The 17297-nt window shown below is 34.8% G+C and overlaps 1 protein-coding gene across 1 annotated transcript in view; it reads right to left on the minus strand.

The window, feature by feature from the left end:
• The window catches only part of CNTLN (centlein), a 174571-nt gene that overhangs the window by 96552 nt on the left and 60722 nt on the right, over window positions 1-17297 (minus strand). Inside the window, 3 exon segments of the mRNA XM_054289514.1 lie at window positions 818-941; window positions 5949-6009; window positions 12155-12328. Of these exon segments, the coding sequence (XP_054145489.1) occupies window positions 818-941; window positions 5949-6009; window positions 12155-12328 (359 nt within the window).

Below are 17297 nucleotides of genomic sequence, written 5' to 3' on the forward strand. Positions count from 1 at the left end.
GGAAACTACTTCTTTGAAACAGGTCCTGAAAAACAGCAGTGCTTGATAACTGAACTGATAAGAAATGCTTTAATTCCTCCAATTGCATCTATTTACCAAAGTATCTGTATGCTAAGGACTTAAAAAAAGAATTTCTGCAAAAAATTTTCACTGCTCTGTATAGAGCCTAAGGGAGAATGATATACAGAATGTTCATTATGCAAATTTTATGTGGTAAAGTCTTCCCTCTTTCATTAATAAAGATATATTACTGCATTTTTTGTAAAATTATCAGAAATAATTTATTTTTAAATAATTTAACAGATAAAAACACCTTGCTTTCATGCACATATTATTTTACTTTTCCCCTATAAGGAAGGAGATTTTAGCCTCAGTTAATATACGAATCACTAAATGTTAGAGAGGGTATTCTTTCTATATTTTAATGAATAAAACTATTTTTAAAAACTATTTGAAACATAATGAGCAACTGCTGTGTTACAGAAAATTAAAAACATACAGTAAACAAAATAAATGAGTGAGGAATTAGACAAACATAAGTAAGCAGTCCTAGCTGACCTTTGTCCAGTACTCAGGCTCTCAAGGAGAGCCCAAATGAAGTAAGTCAAGGTGTCAGCTCAATATATGTCCTCTTGGTTTCAACTACAATTTTTCTCACATAGGGGTAAGCTATGTATTCTGCTGTAACAAAGAACAGTCTTGATCACCACCCAGTAGCTTCTTTCTTCAAATCACATTCTCTTTTGAATACCTTTATAATACTTCTGTTCAGATTTCTTGGGTAAGGAAAATGTTTTTTATGAGCTGTGTAACTTACCTGCTATTGCCCTCTTCCCACTGCTTTAATTGCTCTTTTAGCGCTCTGTAGTTGGTCTGTAACATCTGCAGCCTTTCTTCGTGTTTTCCATAGGCTGCTCTTAGCTCATAAGATTCTTGAGACTGTATGAAACCAGAAAAACAAAATCAGAGTTGGACAAAATGTAAGAGAGTATTACACAGATCAAATGAAAGGAAAGTTCTCTTTTATCAATTACTGTGAGACTCAGAAATCGAAAGATCAGGACTCACAGTCCTTGAGGTCAAAGTTTTCTTATTACTACTTTGGAAAATTCTGCTGATTTGGCAATTCACTTAAATATTATTTTCATGCTGCTGAAAGTTTTAAAAATTTATTACCAAAATGCCAGCTTTTATCTGGTGAATCCATAAGCCTAATACATTTTAAAACACATAGACTGAAAAAGGACTGTTGGCACTTTTTTTCATTCAAACTACTTTCTTTCCTTTTTTTCCCAATGGAAAACTGTTCTATGTATTTTCAAGGGAAATACTGGCCACATTAAAAAAAAAATTATATTTAAATGGCTTCAGGAATTCCACACATAGTAAGCTGTTTCTGTAAATATACAGAACTTTGCAACACCCAGACTTTGTCCTCTAGTAATGCAGCAAACAAGAAATAAAAACATTGTTTACAATATCTTTTATATAAGCAAAACCATACAAAAAAAGTACAGAACAAAAATTAAAATACACCTTGATTATTATTGCAGGATAACATCATGTAAGCTTAAACCCAGACTTTTCTAAATGACAATACAGTCCTCTGGAAAAAAAAATAACACTAAGAAGAAGCATTTAACACTATAAAGCAAGTCAAACTACTCTACACTAATAAAGAATTCACCAGCAAAGAATTCATTATGCTGTAGCAAAATTTGCAATCAGAGCTTCATTTTCAGTTCAATGGGAGCTCTGCTTGTAGAGCAACTACGGAACTAAATAAACCAGAATACCTTATTTGCAAGTATTTACATCGCTTATATGCAAGGAGGACTTTTCAGCATTAGTCAATAAATTAGACAAACCAATAGTCAGAGTTGCAAACAATAAAAATTGAGCCCCATTATAAAAACATGGCAAGGGTTTCCAGAGTACTCATAACTACAAAGCACCTACACTAAGCTTGGCAATCAAATGTAGCCCAGCTTTCATGATGCACAAAGTTGAAAGACACCAGCTAAAGTTTCAAATGGTACTATATACATAATTCCAGAAGTTTTCTGGAAGTGACTTCAGAAACAAAAAGAAAAGATTTAGGAACACAATCAAGTCCAAAGTGACCCTACCACTAAATACTTTCCCAAAGTGGTGGTGATAGGTTGTCTTTCCTGAAACAACCTCTAAGCCAAATACATTTTTAAATTTTGAATTGTTAAAAAAGTACTTTTGACTGGGCTTAAGTGAACTCATATAAATACCACAATGATATTAAAAACAACCACATAAAGCACATAAATCTTAGACTAAGAACATAGAGACCATTACCAAGTTTTGCAAGAGGAAATTTTCACAAGAATACAATTACAGATGTTGTGTTTTCAAGAGAAGTTCATGAAACAACTGTTTTGAGATTGTTTGATATTGTTAGCAAAAACTGGTCAAGTCTGGCAGGGCACTAGAAAATAATGTCTTCAGTATAAATCCTGAGAAGCTTATTAGTGTCAATGCCGTTTCAGAGATGCAACCAACTGTAGAATTTGGCCTTTCCTATTAATGAATCTGCATTTTTCATTATTGCTTACCTGTTCTATTATCCATTCTGTTACAGTTATTGCCTTCCCTTATCACTTGCTCTGCTCTTGCAGAAATAGAAATTAGACAATTAACTGCCCTAATCACTCTCTCTATTGAATAAAGCACTTCAGGATTTAAAATATTCACTTAAATTTCCATAATTTGTTAGATTAATCTCTGTCTGAATTATGTTATATTTCATAACTAAACTGTCTTGTACACCATTTTGTATACATTCATGGACATGGGACAGAACAACCCATCTCTCACAGTGCTGGACCTCCAGATTACTCTCCAGCTGTACCCTGTCATCCATAGTACCACCCATGCAATAATGAATAACAGTAACACAAAGTTCAATCTGCAGTAGGAAAATCCCCACTGCCTATGCCTTTTTTTCTTTTGGTAGGCTGCTCAGACAAGTCAAAATATTCTAATCACTAATGCAAGTTTTTATTGAAATTGACCTTCTATTACTGTAAAAAGGAAATTTAAAAAAACTACAGTGATTCAATTATTTGACTATGCTTAGGCTTTCAAGAACTGAGGCCCCGAATAGCTACAAAACCAGTTTTTTCCACAGACAGTTACGTGGATAAGATGCAATATTCATCTATTTTCAGCATCTGAACACTATACATGGAATAGGACTACATATGAAATATGAGGTAAATGTGAGTGTACAATACAAACAAGTATTTAAGATGGCCCTGAAGACTGGTGTGCATATTCTAATTTTATTTACCTCCAAAAACTTTAGAACCTAAAAAGGATGAGAAAACTCAAAGAGAAGAGCTCCTATTGGTTTTGAGACTTTTCCAGTTAAAGCCAGGATTATCTCTTCCAGGCTACACCAGTGACCACAGCTCTAGAAGAAATACAGGAGAAGATCAACGTATTCTTAGTTTGTATCAAATACCTACTTCTCAACAACCAAACTCTTACCCACTTCTTAAAGACCCACAGTAGACTGAAGTTTTGTACCAATCTAAGTAGCAGATTGATAATTTGTTATTTAAAAGCAAAAAAAAAAAAAATACTCTTATTCATTTTGACGTTCTCTTCTGTAACCAAGGTTGCAATCAGGCATGCTCTGTTACTTTTTAGTATCCCAGAAACAAAGCCAATTCTGTGTAAAAACTCTGAATCTAAATGATCACCCCATTTATACTAGCAACAAAGATACTAAGAGCCATCTTTTCTTGTTGAGAAATGAGTCAGCTGAGAGAATGGGAAAAACCTGTGAATGGGACCTTAACCTCTTCTGCTCCTTTGTAATAATGACTGAAGCATTCCTGAACACCCCAAAAATAGAGCTGTTCTTTTTTTTTTTTTTTGTATTGTTACCAATTTTTTGAAAGTACTAATGTATAAAGTCACCATTTCATGTTCCAGACATGCATCACTAGTGTGCGTATTGATAGAGCAACCATTTCTCTGAGCAAGAAAATTTCAAGTAATCATATAGAAAACACTTCATTTGAAGAGGCAATAATGCAAGGACCAGTTTTGAAAATGTGGGTCAAATCCATTTTTTGTTGCTAGAAACAAAGCCTGAGAGAAGGCTAGCATTAAGAAATCACAGAACATCAACATAAATGTTCTGACATTAACTTTATGAAGCTTAGTTCACTGTCATGTTGGCAGTAGCCTCATTGAAATATGAATGTAGTGCTACAACAGTGTTTATTACGATGACCTGGGCCTCTACAGCTTCTTTTCAAACCATTAAAGCATTCTGCAAAAGAAGCCAAATAGATTGTCAAGAGAAAATGCAAGAAGTTAATGTGCTCACTTTCAAGGGGAGATTTAGCCCTTAAAGACATCATGGGTGTCTGTGATAGAGATCCCACACCTGTAACATCATAAACCTGCACAGATTTTTAAATTATACTTTAAGATTAAATAGAAGATAAGTAAAGGCAGTATGGTGAATGGTACAAATTATATATGAGGTCATGAACAGACAGTTGTTTCTCTTTTGCATCTGCTTTCCTTCACTCCTCTTTCCAGAAGAAATGTGTAGCTCTCTATCATTGAAGGCAATAGCCATAGACACTGAAGTGTATTTTGTTTCCAAGAGCAAAACAGTTGTAGCCTACAGTTCCAGAATAATCTGTAACATCAGTGTCAGGCAGGCCAACTAAGAGTAATGAACAGAAAGCCTCCCAAAGGCCAATTCTCAGGTTTAGCTGGTGGGACATGCCTTAGAATTCTCAACAGAGGGAAAAAACAAAACAAAATTAATTTTCTGTCTCCCAGGAACAAGACAACCTGGAAGACTGAATTTGAAGTCTAAATAACCTCTCCTGTTCATATACTCTACATGTGTTAAGATAATGCTTTAAATTCTCCCATGTACATAGATGGATGAACTGTGACATTTTGCTGAAATATACTTCCCACTTACAGTTTTTCTAAAATTAACTTATCACTATGGTTGGTAAAGCTTCCAATTTTTTCACTTACATAACTTTATTATAGGATGTTTAATACAACGAATTCTCCTTTAGGCTACACATACTTGAAAATATCTTTCAAATTACATAACTGAACAACAATAAGCAACACAAAAAAGAGAAGGAGGAGAGGGAGGAAAGTGAGGAGAATAAAGAAGAAGATGAATTTTAAGTGTTTAAGAAAATATGACTAGGGTTTGCATTTTTGCATTCAGAGGTGCAATTTTAAACCAACAGTTTGTTCAAAAGTTACTGTATCTCTGTAGCAAAATACCAAACCAACAAAAACACAGCTACAAAAATCTGCGAAACTGGGACAAAATGAGCAATTGCAAAACAAGCTCAATTAAGATTTTCTATGAAGGGGTGGAGTGAGGGGGATTGTTATTGTTTTTTTAAACAGCATCTTTTAGACCAGCAACTAATGGACCCACAACTTACATAATTTCCAGGGGTCTTTTTTAAGTTACTGACTTCAGCATTTTAAAGTGTGGCTTTATTGTACATAAAAGTCTTTGTACTTTCAGTGCTTCTACTTTCTGATTTACTTCATATGAACACATAAATTTCTCAGAATATATATACCCAAACACAAACTTTGAAAATGTATTTAACAAGTATGTGCTATTGATGACAGCTCAATTAAGCTTCCACAGGACTGCAATATTACTCACACTGTAAAGCAAAAACGTAAACTAATGGAGAGTGCTCTCTGATCCAAAGAGACTTACAGTGCATAAAAATATGTGTATTTTTAATTTTTAAAATGTCTGTTTGTTTTGGTATATCTTTATCTATGCAAGCTTATAGCTAGCAGGCTTTTTATTTATTTTTATTTAATGTTCACCTTTAGCTGTAGTGTCTTCTCTAAGTTTTCAATCTTCCTTTCAGCTATTTTAAGCTTCTTTAGTTCCTCTGACTCTCTAAAAGAGCTCTTTGGGGACAGAGACCTTGAACGTTTCACAGGTGGTTTCTGGAGAATAAAACAAGGACATGGTTGAACTAGTTGGAACACCGGATTATGAAAGACATGCAGAATTAAAGAAGAAGTAATTTTGAATACTAATAATGAATTATAAAAAAAAAAAATCTGCATGGAATACCAGAGAAATAACAAGCAGAATTACCACAGCGCTACCACTAAAGGTTTCTCTGTGACTCGTTAATGAGAATATTCATTTACATTTACATTGTTTCTTTCAGAATAATGATGTCCCATTAGGGAAGACTAAAGGGTTATAGACTCAGAAATGCAAGAAACCTCATTACAAAGGAGGGGATAGAGGCTGGTCTAATTGCTCTATAAGGGTCCAAGGTTACACTTGATAGGACAACCAGAAACAAGAGGGAAAGGATTTTTTTCCCTTTGAAATAGTTTAACACACTGTGAAGTTGAAGGAACAATATGCTTGAGGAATATAAATACAACAGACAGTAGATCTTATACCATAATGACCATATGGTCATTAACTATAATGTGACTAACTAGAGACAAGAATATGTGTTTATATTATGTACAGCTTCATACAGCAATCTGGAGAAAGAGTATGTGAAACTAACACTTAAACTGGGCAGCTTTCTTGTTCACTCTATGTCATATCTCCTTATGGCAGAGAAAGAAAGGCCTCATAAAATTAGACTTTCAGATTTTTGGAATAACTTGGGTGAAGAACAGTGAAATACCAACACACACTTAATGCCAATCAGGCAAAATACTGTTGTGCCAACACATAAAGTCAAACAGAAACTTAGGTAAATTGTGATTATTCTTGCTGCATTATGCCAATTTCTCTGCGAAAACACTGATCAACAATAAAAGAAATTAGGGATAAATTCTTCTTCAATACTGTAGATATCAATATTTTCACTAGTCCATTAAATTAATTTAATTTTGAAGAGTATCTTAATTAGCAACTGACATTTTTTTCTTTGACTACTACCTTCCAGCATGAAATATTTATAAGACATCATATACCACATTTTAATTTTAAATAGTATGGGTTTCCAAAAAGAAGAATAAAAATCTGTCACAAAATATCAGAGAACAGTAGCATCTCATATTTATATTTATAATTATATTTATAATTATATTTATAATTATATTTATATTTATGAATGTGAATATTTCCAATGTGGTTTTGTCATTTGATTTAAGGATTCTTTTGCTTATGACGCATACCTGAAACAGACATAAGAAAGTCCAACAAACAACCAAGCAAAATTTATTAGAAAAAGTGTTACACTCTCACAAAAAAACCCCAACCAAAACCAAAACCAATCCAAACAAACAAAAAAACCCAACAACCCAAAAAACAAAACAACCCAAAACCAAAAAAAAACCCCAAGAATAAACCAAACCAAAACAACCCCCCCCTCAAAAAAAAACCAAAACCAAACCAAACCAGAACTAACGTCTGGAAAAGCTTTTAGTACATTTAAAATCCAAATAATAAAAAATATAATCATCTTCAAAGTCCCCAATTTTGTAAATAAAATGAAGAGCTTTAAAAAAAAAGCAACCAAAACCCAAACTTCCTATCCTCTATATTCCTTAATCATTATATACATTCATATTATGTATGACTGTACTTTGCATTATTTTTCAATAATTGCCTCTAGGTAAACTTTATGCTGGTATAGAGAAAATCTGAAATATACACAGTTTCTCTGAAATCAGATATAGAAGGTCAAAGCACTCTGCTTGCTGCCAAAGTGAAGGACAACAAAGGAAAAGGAGGAGATCAACCAGCACGAGGCTCTTAAGAATTAATAGGTAGAGAAAACCTGAGAAGGAACAGAGAAAAGAGAAAAAAAATACCAAAAAAGATAAAATTCACTGTCTTGCTAGTCTAGTCTCAGCTGATCAGATACAAGTATATAAGAATTTTTTATACATATATATAGATAGATATATATATTATACACACACTCAGAGTTTATATATAGCTACCTGGGAATGTGCTAGAGCCAAGGTATGTGAAAAAAAATGAGAAAACCTTTAACTACTTATGGATATGGAAATGATTAACTGTGACAATGGATGGGATTGGTGATATGTATTCTATAACTTTCACCTTTTTAGTGATCAGACTAAAGGTCTGTGGAGAAAGGACACCGGATCTGGGCTTTACAGTTGCACATAGGTAGTTTGAACACAATCTTTGCTAAGGAGGTAAAGAGTTCTGTCAAGACAAAGGAGACTGTGTAGTAAAATACACTATAATTGGATTGCCTGGGGCTGCTGCAAAACTCAGTTTGAAAGATGGCATCTGTAAAAATCTTCTCACAAGTGCAAACTTTACTGTTCTTGCTCCTGTCAAATATAAACATTAAATTTTTTATTCAGTCCTCATATTCTACAGAAAAATTTTGTCATACCTCTATAAGATATATACAGAAATGTATATAATGTTTCAAAATGTAATGTTTCAAAAATTTTCTACATTTTTAGGAGTAAAAAAAACCCTCCAATTTTATATTAGTGAATATTGTTAATCCAAGTCAGGAAAGGAATCCAGAGCAGAATATTTTTCATTGAATGTTCTTTAAACACTTTTACTGAAGACTAAACTAAATAGCAGAAAACCAGAAATGAACAGAGTTTCTATTATATAATAGATATGAAATTTTGTGATAGAAGATTTAGCATAAAGAAAGAGCAGGTAAGTGGATGGGACACACATTAACTGATAATGGAAGCACACAAGCAAAAAAGAAAATATGCCTATTTCTAGACAACCTTCTATTACCTGTCTGCACAATGAAAGACATCATGGGACAAAACTGCAAATAGCCATGTTCTTGAATTCAACAATTCAAGGTTTCATGTTGAATAAAGTGCCAAAACAGGCCAAATAAAACAAAAACAATGAAAACCATAAAATAATTAACAAAAAAAAAAAAAAAAAAGAACCCCGCCAACAAAAAAACCCCAAAACCCAAACCAAAGTAGGGAAGTCAGAACTCCTCCTGAAAAGTCTTAGGAGCGCTTTTTCTTTACAGGCTTGATATCAATGACTGCCAAGATACAGCTCAGAGGACAGTGGGCAGAAATCGTAATGTTTTTGTCAATTGAAGAAACAGAAACATTGTTGAGGCTGAAACCAAGACTGACCAGATAGATGTGGGGGTTTTTAGAAAGACAAATGCTAAAATCTTGATTCACTATGTTTCGACAGGAACTTTAGTAGCACTGCAAGTTAACACATGTCTTTCAGTGTCTTGACACTACAGACCTAGAAGAATGGTATAGAATGTACATGAACAAAAGGCAATTCTAACTCCCATGCACCATATCATGGGAAAGCTTAGCTACAAGAAAACCACAAAACCCTACTGAATTAGCCAGCCGACATATGAATGTCAGTTTAATCAGCTAACAGAAATCATATATTGCTCACACAGTTTAAGCTCCAAGAAGAGCTCTAGGAAGGTCAAGCCACTGACTCCTAAGTCTTCAAACACAACAGCACACAGCTACACCACTTTTCACATAGACGAGACCATGATTGTTACAACTGCCTCTAAATACACACTTAACAATATCATGAAACAGGACATCACGACCAAGTTTAACGAAGCTTTGAAATGCCTCTCAAAGAATAAGTTGTTTCTATTCCTCAGTACAGCTGTAGGCAAGAGATGTGGATTTCTGTAATTCATAAAGAAAAGAAACCAACACAAGGCTATAGATGTATCTATGCTCTTGCATATGTAAACACAGCCAGAAGCATGCAGTCGGGTGGTCATAAATCTCAATTTACCGCAGCAGTGCCAAGTTTCTGTTTGTACCAGGCTCTTCTTTTCAACACCTTTCTAACTATTCCTTCTTTCAAAGCCTTTGAAACCTTTTTAGAGCAGTAAGTCATCAATGCAGTATCATTCTGATCAGAAGTGATTCCATGCTTATTTGTTCTTTGTATTCTGGGAATGTATATATGGGGGAATGAAGGGCAGCACAATAGTCTTTGTAAAGTCAAAAGGATCATCTTTTTAAAACAAATATTGAATATCCCACCTACTCTTTCTGTGAAGTCATGTGCTAATGACTTCTGATTTTGTCATAAAAGGCTGAAAAACAAGGGAATGAGAAGATACTGAAAGGAAAAAGGGTAAAGTACTAGCACAGCAATACTACCTTCTCCATTTAGAAAATCCACAGTATTTCCACAATTTCACTTACTGTGTTGCCTTACCTACAAAGGAGTTAAACAACTGAGTTCCCAAAAGTTTTAGAGACTTGTGTGCTCTTGTGAAAAAGTGGACATATCAAACAGCCTTGACTATTTAAAGAGCGTAACTCAGACCTACATATCAAAACAGGAAGAGATTTTGTACAATAGGCTTTAAAATTTGTATTTCGTTTTACTAAAGGAAGGCAGTGTAATTGCTTTATTTTGACACAGTTCATGACAAACACAGCAGTCTCATTTACTTTCCCCTGAGGAAACAGAAAAAGACATTGTGGGGGCTAACCTTGGCAAGGGGTCAAACACCCACTCAACTGCTCTCCCAGTTTCCTTCCCAACTAGGACAGGAGAAAATAGGATGATAAAGCTGTTGGGTTTACCACTCAGCATCATGGGCTGACTCAACTTGAAGGAAATTTATTTAAGCTATTGCCACTTAGAATATATTTAGGTTGTAAGAAATAAAGAAAAAAAAAATTAATTAACACTGTCTTCCCTACCCAAAAGAAGCTCCCAGCTTCCCAGGCATAACTTCATTCCATAGCTCCTGACTCTTTTACCACCTGCTGAGCCATGCAGGCAGAAGGTTTACAATAAATGCTTAACAGCTCCCTTTGGGCTATTCTTTCCTCCTCACACTTTCCTCCCACTCTGGCACAGGGCCTCACAGGCTGGAGTCCTCCAGGATAAACTTATTCCAGAGCGGATCTTCCATGGACCACAGTTCATTTAAGAGAGGAACCTGCTCCAGTATCTACTCCCCTCCACAAGCTGTGGCTTCTATGAGCAAATATCCACTTGCTCTGGGCTCCTCCACAAGCTATTTTATTGACATCAGCTCCACAGTGATCCTCTCCCTGGGCTGTAGAGAAATACCTGTTTCCAGCACATGAGGCAAACCCTCCCTCTCCTCCTTCTTGACCTTCATGTTTGTCAGGCTGTTTCTCACCCTCTGTTCTTCAGTCTATACTGCCGGTGTAGCATTTAGTTTTTTCTTAAGCACATTTTCACAGAAATGCCTACCACATGCTCCTGAAGAAATGTTCTAAAGCGTGTCTTTTCCCAAAACTAACATACAGTACAGATCATTAAGAAAGAACAAGCTACACATTTTTTAAAGAAAATGTGACGAGATACCATATTTGGATAAACTAGAAGATTTCAGAGGAAGTGGACAAGATGGTCCACACTAGTGCATTATTTATACCATTCAGAATCACATTCATCTTTGCAACCTTGTTAACAGTTTCTAATACTCCATACAATCACAATAAAAAATAGATGAGGAAGAGTCTGAACACAATGAAAAGCATCATGATTTCAGCTAATTTAATAGATCCATTTAAATAATGGAATTATTTACAAGTGTCACTCATTTACTATAGCTCATAGGTGCTGTTATTGTTATTTAATGCCTAAATCAAACAGTGAGACTCCACAAAAGAGGCAATTCAGCACCATACAAAGCCGAAAGTATAAATTTCAAAGGATATTGTTGTCATTCATCCTAGAAAAAATACTATATTCCACTCCAGAAATCGAGAATTTGGGAAAAACTATTTTTCATTTAAAAAATCATAATAATAACCATTTATATTTGTCTCACTTTCCTTACAGTGGTCATTCTAACAAACACGACAAAATATCTGATAAATATTCATTTTAGCAAACCTACAAAGAATTTATCCTGCAAATAGTTCATTTAATTAAGAATCCCTTATTCAGTATTTAATAAGGTAAAACCTTCTACTCCCAACAGCTATTTTAACAAGTCTTTGGCAGATAACACAGGAACTATTCAAACAAGCTTCCAGAATTATAAGCAGCGTCAACAGATATTAAAATTATTATCTGGGCCCTTGAGCAAAAACGTTTGGCTTCACCAGCCTGACTTACACACAAATACACCAGACAATAAAACTACCCTACCTCGTGCTTTCTTCCAGTCCTTATATTGTTGCTTTCCAGAGTATCTGCAGTGCACAAATTATGCTCTGCTAGGTTAGGATCCCCTTCCTTCAATTTTTTCTGTAAAAGCTCCATTTCAGATTCTTGTACTGTAATACAGTCCTCTAGCTCACTTAAAGGCGGCTGTTGAAATATCTAGAAAATGACAGTAGAGGTATACTACAGTGTTAACAAAAAATCAGATGCGTAACACACCATTTACTTAAAACTGCCTAGAGAAACATATTAACAATATTACAGAAACATGTAAAAGCTGCAAATATTTCTGCTCTCCTAAATTACCCATGAATGCATAATCAAAACCAGGTCTCAAAATATTAAGGAAACGTTTTTAGACCACCACCCTATTTTCTAAATCTAAATTTATGTTCTTAAGAATGGCTGTTTTATATGGACATTTCTTCTGCAGTAACTTATTAGAGAGTATTTTGTATGTCACATGCTATTAAATTTCTTGACAAAATACTGCAGCTTCTGAACTTGTTTCTAGTGAAACTTCAAGTTTTAAGTATCACTGGCCGAATAAAAAAACCTCAACTGCATATTCTAGAACTAAACATATTGTTAGTTAAGAACTGCCTCAGAAAAGTACTTATTTACTGTAAATCTAAAACTTGTATCCATAACATCCTTAAAGAGCACAAGTGTTGGGGTCAAACTGAAAACCTAAAGGAAAAAATAGACTCTAGCTCACAGTGTTGCTCAAGGCTGGTACTTTATTTTGTTAAACTGTTGAATTCTGTTAAACTGTTGAACTGATAGCTTTCCTAGCTATCAACCCACGTGCAGCAATTCCTTGGCACAATACAAGGCTGCCGCACAGTGATCAACTTACCTAGCTACCAAACCTTTTCAGAGAGGACACATTTCAGTGCTAGCAGCTCCTGTAAGTTATAACCCTGATATTCAGTAGCAGACTCATGTATACATGACCAAGAGTGGTCAAGTTAGCATGGCTTGACAACTGACTCCTGGTCAGTTGAGCTTTCATTACCAGGTGTGATCACACCCCACCCTACAACCACTGGGCAAAATTTTCTTTCTTAGTGTAAGCAGCAGCAATATGCCTATTGGGTCACCTTATGGCAATCACAAAGTGAAATGCTTTAGCTCAAACCTCCTCCTCAGTGCCATAAGGCTGGGGACAGATATTCATCCTTTAACAGCTGTGCCAGAGAAAGATGATAGAACTCCCACATGGCCAATGCATCCAGGTAGCTGGAGGTTAACTCCTCAGTGTCATTGCTGGAGAAGTAATGATGTAAACAGCCTCCCTAACTGATTGCATAACTGAGGGTGGGTAGTTTAAAAGTCAATGGAAGTGGCTTGAGCTTACCTTGGACTGCACTGATGAGGGGAAACTCATGAAACTCTATTGCCAGAGGTGTTCTGACAGCAATGACGAGCAGCTGGCAAGCAGTAAGCTCTTCAATCAACAAACCTGATCCAGAAGACATGCTCTTAAGACTAACTAGAAGTTTTATTTTATCCCTTATTAACAAGATCCTGACAACATCACTTGCTTGCAACTGTTTGCGCATATTCTTAAGACAAATACCCATTTCAATAGAGAACATAAAATTTGGTACAATCATCACGTGGCACTGTGTTCTCAAATACTGGTGTTCCCTACATAAAAAAAGTCAGGAATACTGACAAAAATTACAAAAAGCAGTGTAAAAAAAAGGTTAAGTAAATAAATCTCCGAATTCATGCCAATCAAGAAGTGAAGTCATCCAAAGTTGATTAAAATCAATCAAGCACCTTAGTAAGCTTAGTATTTCTCAGAAACAGACAAATGGGCACAGACATTTTATTTATGCAAAATATGCTTTTCATAAAGCCTAAGATAAACTAATTATTTCAACAAATAAATTAAAAATTAAAGATATTGACCACTTTCTTTAGAAAAACCTCAACTCTTCATACAGTAAGTATAAGAGATTTGTCAGACAGTAAAAGTTGCCTGTGCTTTTGCTGACTGTTCCTTAAATACATTCTGTTCCTCATTTTGCATAGTTTAGGCCATATGTATTTGCAAACAGATGTCATTACCATCTATGATCAGTAAAATGCCTGTTTATAACCATTAGCTCATGAACACACAGAGAAAAAACAAAAAGAAAAACAAGAAAATGAGAAGTGACAAGCCATGCAATCAAAAGAATGCTTTAAAGAAAACTGGACTTCATTGTTGTTTGAACAAAACCTGAGCATTATACAAAAATGAAAAAAATCCAACAAAACCAAGAAGACAGAAACAGCGTCAGTAGATAAGGGAAATGTAGTTGCACTCAGGTTCTGGAATTTATTTTATTATTTGAATTTTACTGTTTTTACAAAAGAGAAATACACCTACCAACTTGACACACACATCTTACTGATTTCTCAGATGCAAGTAAAAAAAGAGCTCCACGTGAAACACAAGTTTTAGAACGATATTAGTAACTCAAAAAAGAGTCAACAACTTTAATCTGTTACAACAATTTCAATTCACATTCCTGGTAATTTAAAAAGTCTACACCTGTTAAATGTTCATAGAATTATTTAACTTCAAAAGGACCTTTATATCCTTGAGTCCAGCTCCTGCTGCTGACCTGTAAGAATTAGAGAAATGTCACTAATTACTGACTTCTTATTGTATCACTACTTTTTATTTTCTTCTGTAAAAAAATGAAATACTGAGTACTTTAAAACATAACTCCATTTAAATTGACTCCATCACAGATTACATCAAAACCTGCTCCACTATGTCATGCAGGTTCTGCTGTTGACTTTAGCATGACCAATATATGAAAATTATTATTCTTTATTTGCTTTGAGGTTATTTTTCTACTCTTTTCTTCTTCCAAAAGAGATCCCTAGAAATTGCCATGCTGTGATACTTATTTTAAATAAAATACTTTAAAGTATTTTTATGGTAAATTTATCTTTTTTTCTAATAAAACCCTTACTGTCTCTGTCCACATGGCTATACAGACATATTTCTCGAAAAACTAAATCCAACAAATCAAGTCTTAGATCTTAATGAACACCTCCACCTTTTACCTTAAAATATTCAGTAGATTGCTGTTACCAAAACACACTTACCTATAGAATTTGGGTCTATGACATCCTCAAAACCTCCTCATTTTTAAGTGTGCTTGTGGAATTTTTCAGCTTCAAAAATTCTAAGAACCCAGATGTAATTGATTAAATAAATTTAAAAACAAAAGTTTTGCTTATCAGTGGACTCCAACTCAAAAGGAGTTTGGTACAATTTTCTGTTAAACTTAACACATCTTTGAAAAACTGAGAAATATTCTTTTAATTATCCTAGCCTAAAGACTTTGTTTATTCAAATATAAGAGAAGGTTGAACAATTATTTTTTAGGTAAGAAAGAAGACCTTCCTAAGACAGAAAACTGGGTGAAACTTCTCTTGCTGGTGTTTTGTTTTAGATTCATGTCAATTTAATGTAATACTTCCAGAATTCTGTGGTCCAAGTATCTTTGGATAAGAGCAAAAAAAATCTTAAAAATTATTAAACACAAATTGTTTAGTGAAAAATTTGGTTAGTATGAGAACAACCAACTTCTTCTGTATAAACACATGACTCTATCAGCAACCTAGAATTTGAAGATCAACGCAGGCAGAAAGAGTGGCATTTTTACAAAGGCGTGTAGTGACAGGACAAGGGACAATGACTTCAAACTGAAAGAGGGGAGACTTAAAGCAGACATTATGATGAAATTCTTTAATGTGAGGGTGCTGATGCACTGGAACAGGTTGCCCAGAGAACCTGAGGATGCCCCATCCCCAGCAGTGTTCAAGGCCAGGTTGGATGGGGCTTGGAGCAACCTGCTCTAGTGGGAGGTGTCCCTGCCCCTGATCACAGTGGGGTGAAACTAACTGATCTTTAGGTTCCTTCCAAGACAGGCCATTCTATGATTCTATGAAATGCAATTCCATCACATTCTCAAAGAGAGATATGAACTTTTCTTGGATTTTCACTTTTTACATCTAAATTCTAATTGGTAATCTAAGACCAAAGGGAAGTATTACAAATACCAAGTCCAAAAAGGCAAAAAATTTGAGCTATAATGGAACAACTTTAAAATCCTAACACTGTCAGAAAAAAAAGCAGAATAGTGAGTTTCAAGGCTACAAAAATTAGTCAACATCAACATCCAAGGTCTGTATGAAGGATGGAGTCCAGTTTCATAGTAAAGATCAGAAATCTGCAATCCAAAAAATTGCAGTCTGAGAGGCAGCGCTAGGTTCTTCAACAGCTTCTGCCTTAAAATTACCACTTTTCATATTACAAACTGAAATAGTAACTCACAGAGTAACTCAACAGAGAAGTCCATGTAGTTCACTTCCTAAGTCTATTCTGAATCCTATGTCTAAAACTAAAATTCTTACGAGGCAATCATTTCAGTGCACACGTAATGGTGACCCTCTTCACAAGTCTATCCATCTACATGCTGAGTGCAGCAAATAAAAAGCTTTCTCTTAGGTTTAAGCATCTTAGATTCGAGTCCTACTGTATTACAAAGCCCAGCTTAATAGAGTAATGGCTTCCTCTTTCACACAGTAAAGTCAGTTTACACCATGTGCTATTTTACGAAAGATTATGTGTCTACTGTGATACTGAAACTTACCCTAGAGGCAAAATATAGATTCCAAATAAATGTCAGAACTTGTATTTATGTTTTAAACAACAAATATAAGCCAAAAAATATTTATTTCTATCAAGCAGATATCTCACTACTCTTACATGTCTTTTCACAGTGAGACTCCAGTGATGGTTTTCTGGATGCATTAATCAAGGTGAAGCACAAGGACCATTTTGTAAGAAACCTGTAGTATATGAGAAACCATCCACTGTACTTACAGAAGGGAATCCAACACCATTGTTGTCACCTATTAAAAGTAGTACAAACAATATGGAAAAAATATAGCTATGCTCCACTACATTTCTGCATGACTTTTCTACACTGGCAAAAGAGAGCAGGTACCAAAGGAATGGATATCTAAGAGCTTCAGGACTCATTACACAGCCTAACGTGTAACATTCTGATGCCTGCTTGTGCTCAGCTCCCTCAGCACTAAGCTGTGCTAA

The sequence above is a fragment of the Melozone crissalis genome, unplaced genomic scaffold (assembly GCF_028551555.1).
Source record: "Melozone crissalis strain CALT ecotype California unplaced genomic scaffold, PUWL_Pcris_2 ptg000005l_1, whole genome shotgun sequence".
NCBI lineage: Eukaryota > Metazoa > Chordata > Aves > Passeriformes > Passerellidae > Melozone > Melozone crissalis.